General features: G+C 37.1%; 1 protein-coding gene across 3 annotated transcripts in view; it reads right to left on the reverse strand.

The window, feature by feature from the left end:
- The window catches only part of KMT2D (lysine methyltransferase 2D), a 948,037-nt gene that overhangs the window by 826,038 nt on the left and 109,727 nt on the right, over positions 1–12,272 (reverse strand). For 2 of the 3 annotated variants that reach the window (XM_053708073.1, XM_053708074.1), the window contains exons 19-24: positions 6,160–6,369; positions 5,900–6,046; positions 5,641–5,757; positions 4,669–4,793; positions 1,679–1,832; positions 1,129–1,203 (exon numbers count right to left, since the gene is read on the reverse strand). In XM_053708073.1, the coding sequence (XP_053564048.1) occupies positions 1,129–1,203; positions 1,679–1,832; positions 4,669–4,793; positions 5,641–5,757; positions 5,900–6,046; positions 6,160–6,369 (828 nt within the window). The remainder of the gene's footprint in view (positions 1–1,128; positions 1,204–1,678; positions 1,833–4,668; positions 4,794–5,640; positions 5,758–5,899; positions 6,047–6,159; positions 6,370–12,272) is intronic. The other variant, XM_053708075.1, reaches the window with a different exon arrangement.

Here is a 12,272-nt window from a genome sequence, read left to right on the forward strand (position 1 = left end):
CGAATGCAAGAACACAACAGCACCACTTTTAGTCTCAAAAAACTTCTTTTTGCTACCCATGTGAATGGAATAAATTAACACAGAAAACATTACGTTTCGGGTGAAACACCCTTATTCATGCAGGTGTTAAACCCGAAAACGTCGCTCTGTTTTTACTTTTTGCTACCCATGTGAATGGAATAAAAGAAGGTTTTGGAGACTAAAAGTGGTGCTGCTGTGTTCTTGCATTCTGATATTGTCTTGGGGTAGTGGCAGTTTACCCCTCACAGAGTGCACGCACATTGGGACATTTGTGCTGGATATTAGCTCTATTTGGCAACAGTACCCCCACCAGAAGTACAAGTGCCCCAAATTAAACCACCAGACCCCCCCCCCCCCCCAACACATTTAACTCAAACTGTCAAAACCTCCAACATCTCACCCTAATAACCATCCAGAACATCTCCCAACAATAAAAAGCCCCTTCCCCTTAACTTCCTGACACCCAATGATACAGACCACTAAACAGCTATATACCATCACATAAAAACAGCCTCCCTCACTATAAGCCCAAAATCCACCAGACCCCCATTGCAAAAAAAAATCCCCTCGGGCTATTAAATCCCAAAACCACAAGACCATCAAAAAAACTTCTACTCACAGATATTTAACATGTAAAGTAGTAGTTTCTTCTCCTCTAGAGTAGATCTGAACTGCCAGTAAAATAGAGCATAAAACAGAGGGACAAAACACATACATGTAGCTGAAACGTCTAACACTGTGTGCATACGCCTGCAAGAAACATATACCAAGGTGGTTCTCACTTACGAGTAAGATGGCCTATCTACTCCAAGTGGCAAGAAGCTATACACCCACTAGACAAGACTCCTGTTAAGTGTAACATTGAGAGAAGCATCTTATCTCAGATTATAAATCAAGATTTTGCTTTAGCTCATGTGGAGCAATAAAGGAAGATGAAATAAAATGTTTGGAGTAAGAAACAGGTGCTTTGAGAATAATGAATGTGGTTATTTGCTATTTAAAATTAACAAATTGCAAAATGGTAAACCTATTTTGAGAAATGTAGGTGCTACTTTGAGAACAATACTATATTTACAAAAATAATCCCAAACTAAAAGGTCTCCCAACCTGGATTTTCAGTCTTTGTTTCATTACTTTCAGATTCTTCAGGTGCCAATGCAGGGGTGGGAACCGTTGTCTCTGCTGACAAAAGCAAGAGATCGATTACCAACATAGCAGTAATAAAACAATAGAACAATTATTTCTTGATATGCTAGAAAATGTTCTAAGTGCCTAAAAAATTAAAAGGACATTCTCATGCAAAAAGTACATGATCTGATCTGTTAACCCCTTTGTTCTCTTGGTATCAGTTGAAAATGAATACGCACATATCCTACACTAGTGGGAGCTAGCTGCTTATTGGTGCCTGCACACATCTGTCTCTTGTGATTGGCTAACTATATGTTCAGTTAGCTGCCAGTAGTGCAATGATGTTTCTTCAGCAAAGAATAACAATAGAATTAATCTAATTTGATAATAGAAGTAAATTGGAAAGTTGTTTAAAATTGTATGTTCTATCCAAATGATGAAATACATTTTTTGGGGTTTCCTGTCCCTTTAAAAAAATAAAATAAAAATAAATCTTTGTTACATTCTATCCTTTAATTGTAAAACTTACCTGTGCTTTGCTGAGAAGCTTGTGAGGTTGGTCCCACTGTGCTAAGGGGATTTAAAGGGACATTGTGCACAGGCTTGATCTTATGTGCCAATGGTCGAGCAGCCAGCAAAGCTTGTCTACTGAGATCAAGCAGTTCTTTCCCAAAAAATGCTTCCTATTAAAAGGAGAATAAAATACAATTAAAAAAAAAAAAAAAAAAAAAAGATGCTCAAACTGCTTATTTACAATACAAAAACAAAATGTTCTGATATATAAAATGTATATGCAAAGGAAAACAAACTGATGATCCAGAATAAAATGAACAGATGAAAAAAAACAAAAAAACAACCACACACCAGGATCCCCAAAACAAACCCCTATTTAGTTAGCTGGCATTTCATGAACACACACAATATATGGATATTGACAATTGTATATTGCTGCTCCGTCCCCTCATGGTAAAAAGCTTAATTTATTAAGTGGCATGAAAATAAAGACCATCATGCATGCAGAACAAGCAATTCACTCTTGGTTACAGTCCCACTCTTATTTCTGACCTTCCTATAACCATGGCCTTTTATCCTTGTCAAAAAGGAAAAGTAAATGAATGTCCTCATTTTTCAAATAATTATGACTATAAGGGCTAAAACATTTATACTAATTAATTTAGCTAGGGAGTTTTGTTTGTATGAAATCAGCAAGTTTAATGAAAGGTCTACCTAGTCCAAAGGTCAGGTTCAATTATAAATAGTAAAACAACGGCCATATACTTTCATATTTTTTTTATCTTGTAATCTTTTATTGGAATGCAAAAGTGGCAGCCTTGTGCAGTTTTCAGTCTTGAAAAATAAAAAGCATGACAGGCGGTGAGATAGTCTATGAGTCATTACTCCTAGGATTCAACTCCTGGCCACTAGGAGAAGGCAAAAAAGGATACCCAAAGCTCTAATATCCCTTAATCCCTCCCACCTCTCTGATATTCTAGTCAGACATATAGCCAAGAAAGAAGAAGCAGAGAAGTAGGAGAGGACAAAAGAGAAAATTAAGTGAAAACTAGAACTGAAGAAAAAAAAATTGACGGGTCTCGTGGACTCTCACCACCATGAAAGATTAATCTATGGAGGTAAGCATAAGTTATGTTTTCTTTTATAAGGTGGTGAGAGTCAACAACCCATTACTCCTGGGAACTAATACCCAAGCTGTGGAAATCACGAGTAATTAAGCACGAAAAATCATTTTTAAGGCAGGCAACTAATTACCAGACCGGACCAAACATATAAAAGTGGTAGAATTTAGAGAAGGTATGTGGCAGCCTTGCAAATGTATTCAATTTAATACTCATTCTTAAAAAGCCAATAAGAATCCGATCTAGGAAAAAAAAAAAAAAAGTCAATAAGGCGTTTTGAAAAAAAGACTATCCCGCCTCCAAGTAAACCTGAGTAATCATGAGATTTAGCCAAAAAGCTTAAGAAACGGATATGGCCTTTATATGGAGCAAAAGGTACAAACCAACCTTTGCAAATTGATAGAAGAATTCTAATGCTCTTAAATATTCAACAGGCAAGAGGCCATCAAATTAATTCTTTGGATTAGGACAAAGGGTTGAGCTATAATCTCCTGATTTATGATATTCGAAAAAACACTTTAGGTATAAATAAAAAAAAATTAAAAAAAAAATTAAAAAAAAAAACACACACAAGACAGCTAAAACCCTTGTTTTCAAAAGCAGGAAAGAAACAACTAACCATATTATTTGTAAGATGTTATTTTTATGGCCTGAAATAATGCACTGCATAAAAATCTAGTCTGGCATAATAATTAATAAAAATCTTACCCTTCAGTAATGACATTTGAAAAATGTCTGTTGCGCTCAGAAATAAAATGAGCAGTTGAGGAATTTCAAAAAAGAAAAAAAGGTACATAGCCCAATTACTAACTGCAAATGCTGTGCCAAGTCAGTGCACTACAAATATAAACTACACAAAGACTCCCCCTTACATCGGCAGACAGTTAAATCCATTTTACTGTGTATATCACAGAGGGTATAAGGTTGCATTAAGATTCAACTATCAGGTGAATTAGCTGAATAGTAAATAGCAGCTCTTACACAATAATAATGTTTACATAATTACTAGACTAAGTATGAAAAGCCTAAGTAATAAAGATGGAATTAGTGTGTCATGCGTATGTACCCTGGCTAGATGCATCTTAAATTTGCTGTACCTACTAATAGCCTGTGGGCTATGTTAGTTCAAGAAATGGCTGCACTTACCACAGATGCACCCAATCTACTATGCATGCTGGCTGTAGAAAAGACTGCTTAAGATAAAGAGTCCATACAGTGCTGTGTATGTCACAGCAGGAGATCTGGTATGTGTGGAGTATATCAACAACCAAAAAGCAGGAGGCTAAAGGATCGGACCCCACAACACCTGTGCAGGCTTGTGACTAACTCCTTTACTGGACGTAATTGTGTCACTATGCACTACTCAAATATTCCCCTTTGTCCCTTAAGTAGCCGCTCTGAGGGGAAAATGGGTCTCAAATTGATTTGAGGATCCCTCTCAACGAAGAATCTGGAGCACCTCAATTCTTCACCTTCCTCCTGGGAGGCAAAGAAAATACTAGAATACCAGAGAGTTCAGAGGGATTAAGTGCCATCGCAGATTTCGGAATCTGCCTCCTAATTGCCAGGAGTCAAATCCCAGAAATAATAGCTTGTAGACTCTCACCACCTTATGGGGAAAAAAAAAACCTCCACATTTTACATGCAGATTCTACAAAATGAAGTACAGTTTTCCTTTACAGTTACAAAAGAGCAGAACCGACAGGCTTTGGTGTTTTATATCATTTGTCCAAGTTAAGCTACTCACAAAGCAATTCAGCAGTAATACTGAAATTGGACTAGGCACCAAAATCTCAGAGAAACTTGGTTATGAATCTCTCTCAACTTAGAGAGTTAAACAAGCATGCAAAATGGTTTAGTGGCAGACAAAATAATAATCACACACCTGTAAATATGCTGGGAACATATCTTCCAGTTTGCTCTTCTTTCTGCCTCTTCTCTTCTTCTTCTCATCTGCTTCTGTAGCTCCTCCATCCGCACCACCTTCAGTAGACACCTCAGGAGCTGCAGCTTTGGTTAAAACAAACACATGTAGCCAAGTGCCAAACCTTACAGCTACCAATCCCACTGACTCGTTAAATATTTAAAGGAATAAGCTGAATAACTTCACATGCAATAACAAAAAAGAAAAAAAAAACACACCCCCCCTTTAAAAAAAAAACAAGAAAAATACCCCCCATAAAGAACATTGTCCTAAAAGAGATTGCAAAGGAGAAGTAAAAGGGGAGAATTTATTAAGGAAAACAACTCCACAGATTAATACGAAGACTACTAGTTCGAGAATATAGTTTTAGAGGCAAGAAGAAAAATACATCCATTTGCCAAACTCTTCAAGTGAGCAAACAAAGGGCGAGGTATACGAATTCTTAAGAACCTTAAATAAAGGGAAAACCCCAGAGTTGGGTACGCTTTTGTTAAATGAATGTCATATGATGTATTTAAGCTGTGAAATGTATGTATATTCTCTAAGAAATGTGGAGATGGAGTGGAGTTAATAAAAAAATTATTTCAACTAAAAAAAAACAACTTATGTATTTTATTTGAGGGGGTGGGGGGGGGGGGGAAACACACGACCAGTGTCCTGAATGTTTCACCAGAATTTAAAAATATAGTCTACTTCCTTATTCATACTTTTCAGAGGTGATACATTTTTAAACCATTTCTGTATGTTTGTTAATCTACACCATACTGCTTTTTTAAATAAAAAAATCCTCATATACTTAGTGGGAATTTAAAAAAAACATTTTGTGAAAAGCAAACGGATAACAAAACAAAAAGATTTTTAAGATGGGGGACAGAAGGAAGTCTATTTACTATATGTTCAGTTCACAAGGGTTATTGCACAGCTGTATCATACCATCATCTGGATGAATATCTAAACTCTGGCTCTCTCGACAGGCTTCTAAAAAAGCTGCATGTCCCTTCTTAGAACGTGTATGGGTTTTCCTCTGTCGTATCATGAAGCCTCCGATACCTAGAAGCAAGGTATATAACATTAGTAAGTACTGTTGCCTTTAAGCAAATTATAATCAGATTTTTAGTTATTTTCTTTATTTAAAAAAATCACAACACAAACTTCACCACCACACAAGAAACTTTTTAAAAATATCCCTTACCAGGTCTATAAGGTTTTCTTTTCTTCTTCTTGGCATCATCAGGATCTTCAATCAATTTGCCGGCTTCAGTTTCTCCTCCAGCTTCTCGTTCTGGGCTGCCAAGAGGTTCTGTCTTTATCTCGCACTCCATTGGTTCCATGTTGCAACCTGATTAGATAAATAGTTCAAGCAAAGGATGAAAAGAAAAATAATTGGTCAAAGTTGATGTGATGGAACAAAACAAAAAGGTACTAGTTAGCAAAAGGTTGCTGAGCACTTACCATCTGCTTTTAGCTCATCACACTCTGTCTCCCCTTCCTTTCTTTCTTCACAGCTTACATGATCCGGAAAATCAGAAAAAATCTCCCCCCCTGTACTTAATCGTGAGCGTCGCGGCTTCTTTTTCTGGACAGGCGACAGCATGAGACTACGTAGCACTGCCATACCTGCCTCAGTCAGCCAAACTCCCTCAAAACGAAAGTACTGTGGCTCTGCCAAACAGTAAAGAGTTTTATTATATCACAAGACTTAAACATGTCTGTATAATTTACTACATATTATGAAAGATCTCTGTACATCAAGATTAATCATAGTTTAAAGGGACAGTCTACACCAAATTTTTTCTTATTTAAAAAGATAGATCATCCCTCTATTACCCATTCCCCGTTTTTGCATAACCAACACAGTTATATTAATATACTTTTTACTTCTGTGATTACCTTGTATCTAAGCCTTTGCAGATAGCCTCCTTATCTAAGTGCCTTTGACAGACATGCAGTGTAGTCAATCAGTGAAGACTCCTAAATAACTTCACGGGAGTGAGCACAATGTTATCTATATGACACATGTGAACTAGCACAGTCTAACTGTGAAAAACTTTTAAAATGCTCTGAGCTAGGAGGCTGGTTTCAACTGTTTAGAAATCAGTTTGAGCTTAGCTAGGTTTAGCTTTTCAAAAATACCACCAAGGGAACAAAGCAAATTTGATGATAAAAGTAAATTGGAAAGTTGTTTAAAATTGCATCCCCTATCGGAATCATGAAAGTTTAGTTTTGAGTAGACTGTCCCTTTAAGTTATGGAGAACTAGCATAACAATACATATGCAATCCCATGCAACAGATCCCCCCTAAGCTTACGTTTATAAAATACCTCCAGTCAACACTTTTATATACTCCCTTGTCCACTTTATTGCACTCAGTAAAATGTATACCAGTAAGTCACCATGTTTTTTTAACTTAAATTTGTCACTTTATAAACAAAAACATTTTGCGTTTTTAAAAAAGGGGTCAAAGTAAGAAGGGGAAAAAAAAACAAAAAAAAAAAAAACACATTACAACCAAAATGTATTAAATAAACGTGAACCGCGTAAAACAGCGGGGAAATGTTTTATTCCCTTCGTTGCAATATTTATTATCTTGGGATTAGGAAGATCAAGTTAAACAGTAAGTAAAAGAGCCACTAGCTTAATTTAAATGAGGTTCTGATTCTTACATTTAGAGTTGACTTTTTTCTATTTTCCTCAATTTCAACATGGAGTAAACCATTTTTTGTCACTTGTTAGATAACAGATTTAACCTCTTAATGACCACAGCACTTTTCCATTTTCTGTCCGTTTGGGACCAAGGCTATTTTTACATTTTTGCGGTGTTTGTGTTTAGCTGTAATTTTCCTCTTAATCATTTACCGTACCCACATATTATATACCGTTTTTCCTCGCCATTAAATGGACTTTCTAAAGATACCATTATTTTCATAATATCTTATAATCTACTATAAAAAAATTATAAAATATGAGGGGGAAAAAATGGGGAAAAAAAACACTTATTCTAACTTTGACCCCCAAGATCTGTTACATATCTACAACCACCAAAGAAAAGCCATGCTAAATAGTTTCTAAATTTTGTCCTGAGTTTAGAAATACCCACTTTGCTTTTTCCAAACCAATTTTTTTCATAATTAGCGCTAGTTACATTGGGACACTGATATCTTTCAGGAATCCCTGAATATCCATTGACATGTCTATATATTTTTTTAGAAGCCATCTTAAAGTATTGATCTAGGCCCATTTTGGTATATTTCATAGCACTATTTCACCGCCAAATGCAATCAAATAAAAAAAAAAAAAATCTTTCACTTTTTCACAATTTTTTTGACAAACTTTAGGTTTCTCACTTAAATTATTTACAAACAACTTGTGCAATTATGGCATAAATGGTTGTAAATGCTTCTCTGGGATCCCCTTTGTTCAGAAATAGCAGACATACATGGCTTTGGCATTGCTTTTTGGTAATTAGAAGGCCGCTAAATGCCACTGCAGTGAAGGGGTTAATTAGTGAGCATGTAGGGAGCTTCTAGGGTTAATTTTAGCTTTAGTGTAGTAGACAAACCCAAGTATTGATCTAGGCCCATCTTGGTATATTTCATGCCACCATTTCACCGCCAAATGCAATCAAATAAAAAAAAAACTAAAAATTTTCACAATTTTTGTTTTCTCACTGAAATTATTTACAAACAGCTTGTGCAATTATGGCACAAATGGTTTTAAATGCTTCTCTGGGATCCCCTTTGTTCAGAAATAGCAGACATATGGTTTTGGCGTTGCTTTTTGGCAATTAGAAGGCCGCTAAATGCCGCTGCGCATCACACGTGTATTATTCCCAGCAGTGCAGGGATTAATTAGGTAGCTTGTAGGGAGGTTGCAGAGTTAATTTTAGCTTTAGTGTAGAAATCAGCCTCCCACATCACACCCCCTGATCCCTCCCAAACAGCTCTCTACACCCCCCCCCCCCCACACACACACACACACACACACACACACACACACACACACACACAATTGTCCCCGGCATCTTAAGTACTGACAGAAAGTCTGCCACTACTAAAATAAAAAGTTATCTTAATTTTTTTAGCATATTTACATATTCTGCTGTGTAAGATCACCCCTTAGCCCCCAACCTTCCTTAACCCCCCAAAGACCAACACCCCACCCCCTCCCAGATCCCTTAGATATTTAATTAACCCATTCCCTCCCCCCTTTCTCCCACTTATCAATATAAAAAATTTCTGTAGTGTAGCGGTTCCCACCCACTCCCTCCCCGTGCACGCCCGCGGCAACCCGCTCACCTCTTGCAGCAGGAACCCATTGATGGCCGCCCACCCGCCTCCCCCCCAACAACGATTGCGGCCATCGATGTCCAGTGCAGAGAGGGCCACAGAGTGGCTCTCTCTGAATCGGATGAGTGAAAAATGTTATTGCAGGATGCCTCGATATCGAGGCATCGCTGCAATAACCGGAAAGCGGCTGGAAGCGATCAGGATCGCTTCCACCGCTTTCCAAGACAGACAACGTATGACCTCGGTCTTTAAGTTTTTTTGTTTGTTTTTTTACGACGTACGGCATACGTCGTCGGTCCTTAAGGGGTTAAAGGGACAGTCAAGCCCCAAAAAAGACTTATGTTTCAAATAGGACATGTAATTTTAAACAACTTTCCAATTTACTTTTATCACCACTTTTGCTTTGTTCTCTTGGTATTCTTAGTTGAAAGTTAAACCTAGGATGGCTCATATAGATAACATTGTGATCACGCCCGTGGATTGTGGCAGACGCTGTACTAATTGGCTAAAATGGAAGTCAGATAATAAATAAAATGTCATGTGACCAGGGGGCTGTCAGAAGATGCTTAGATACAAGTTAATCAGAGTTAAAAAGTATATTAATATAACAGTGTTGGTTATGCAAAACTGGGAAATGGTTAATAAAGGGATTATCTATCTTAAAAAACAACAAAAATTCTGGTGTTGACTGTCCCTTTAACAATTTCTTGTAGAGAATCATAACATTTTATATTGTCAGATTTTATCGCAATATAAAAAAGGAACACAAGGTTAGGTCTAACCTTAGTTAAAATTTTAGATTTTAAAAAGGTTAATGTTTTCAGAGCTTCCCCAAGCATCCTAATATTAGCTTGTTGTTAAAAATGGAGTTTGAACACATAGTTAAAGTTAGATCCAGAGCAGCAATGCACTCTACTCAGAAGTAGCTGAAAACATCTTGTGAACCAAGACAAGAGATGTGTGTAGTAATCAGTCTTCCCTCTAAGGCCACATTTTGTGAGAGATCCAACAGTTAATAGGGGAACCATACCTTGCAGTCTGCATTGTGCAGTGTCGGCTAAATGCAGGGTGCCGCTCTCTGTTTCACTACTGAACCACTCACAAAATGTGGCCTTTAAGTAAAAACTGGTAGCCACTACCCATCAGCTAGCTCCCAGTAGTGTAAGTATGTACATATCCCTTTTCAACTAAGGATGCAAAAAGAACGTACATTGACATAGTGCAAACTTAAAGTGAATTTAAAAAAAGTGTCTTAAAATGGCATGCTCTTTCTGAATCATGCAAGTTTCATTTTGTCTTTCATATCTATTTAAAATGACTTAATATTTCACCAGGGAAGCTGTAACCTCATTCCCAGAAAAGAACAAGCTTCAGCAAAATAACGGTACACAGTAAATGGCAGTCTTTTTAAAGCACAAATTAGTTATTTCATTAGGAAAAACATAATTTATGTAAGAACTTACCTGATAAATTCATTTCTTTCATATTAACAAGAGTCCATGAGCTAGTGACGTATGGGATATACATTCCTACCAGGAGGGGCAAAGTTTCCCAAACCTTAAAATGCCTATAAATACACCCCTCACCACACCCACAAATCAGTTTAACGAATAGCCAAGAAGTGGGGTGATAAGAAAAAAAGTGCGAAGCATATAAAATAAGGAATTGGAATAATTGTGCTTTATACAAAAAAATCATAACCACCACAAAAAAGGGTGGGCCTCATGGACTCTTGTTAATATGAAAGAAATGAATTTATCAGGTAAGTTCTTACATAAATTATGTTTTCTTTCATGTAATTAACAAGAGTCCATGAGCTAGTGACGTATGGGATAATGAATACCCAAGATGTGGATCTTTCCACACAAGAGTCACTAGAGAGGGAGGGATAAAATAAAGACAGCCAATTCCTGCTGAAAATAATCCACACCCAAAATAAAGTTTAAAGAAAAACATAAGCAGAAGATTCAAACCGAAACCACTGCCTGAAGTACCTTTCTACCAAAAACTGCTTCAGAAGAAGAGAATACATCAAAATGGTAGAATTTAGTAAAAGTATGCAAAGAGGACCAAGTCGCTGCTTTGCAAATCTGATCAACTGAAGCTTCATTCCTAAACGCCCAGGAAGAAGAAACTGACCTAGTAGAATGAGCTGTAATCCTCTGAGGCGGAGTCTTACCCGATTTAACATAGGCAAGATGAATTAAAGATTTCAACCAGGATGCCAAAGAAATGGTTGAAGCTTTCTGGCCTTTTCTAGAACCAGAAAAGATGACAAATAGACTAGAAGTCTTTCGGAAAGATTTAGTAGCTTCAACATAATATTTCAAAGCTCTAACAACATCCAAAGAATGTAACGATTTTTCCTTAGAATTCTTAGGATTAGGACATAATGAAGGAACCACGATTTCTCTACTAATGTTGTTGGAATTCACAACCTTAGGTAAAAATTCAAAAGAAGTTCGCAACACCGCCTTATCCTGATGAAAAATCAGAAAAGGAGACTCACAAGAAAGAGCAGATAATTCAGAAACTCTTCTGGCAGAAGAGATGGCCAAAAGGAACAAAACTTTCCAAGAAAGCAATTTAATGTCCAATGAATGCATAGGTTCAAACGGAGGAGCTTGAAGAGCTCCCAGAACCAAATTCAAACTCCATGGAGGAGAAATTTACTTAATGACAGGTTTTATACGAACCAAAGCTTGTACAAAACAATGAATATCAGGAAGAATAGCAATCTTTCTGTGAAAAAGAACAGAAAGAGCAGAGATTTGTCCTTTCAAGGAACTTGCGGACAAACCCTTATCTAAACCATCCTGAAGAAATTGTAATATTCTCGGAATTCTAAAAGAATACCAAGAAAAATGATGAGTAAGACACCAAGAAATATAAGTCTTCCAGACTCTATAATATATCTCTCTAGATACAGATTTACGAGCCTGTAACATAGTATCAATCACAGAGTCAGAGAAACCTCTCTGACTAAGAATCAAGCGTTCAATCTCCATACCTTTAAATTTAAGGATTTCAGATCCGGATGGAAAAAAGGACCTTGCGACAGAAGGTCTGGTCTTAACGGAAGAGTCCATGGTTGGCAAGATGCCATCCGGACAAGATCCGCATACCAAAACCTGTGAGGCCATGCCGGAGCTATTAGCAGAACAAACGAGCATTCCCTCAGAATCTTGGAGATTACTCTTGGAAGAAGAACTAGAGGCGGAAAGATATAGGCAGGATGATACTTCCAAGGAAGTGATAATGCATCCACTGCCTCCGCCT

The sequence above is a fragment of the Bombina bombina genome, chromosome 3 (genome assembly GCF_027579735.1).
Source record: "Bombina bombina isolate aBomBom1 chromosome 3, aBomBom1.pri, whole genome shotgun sequence".
Taxonomy (NCBI): domain Eukaryota; kingdom Metazoa; phylum Chordata; class Amphibia; order Anura; family Bombinatoridae; genus Bombina; species Bombina bombina.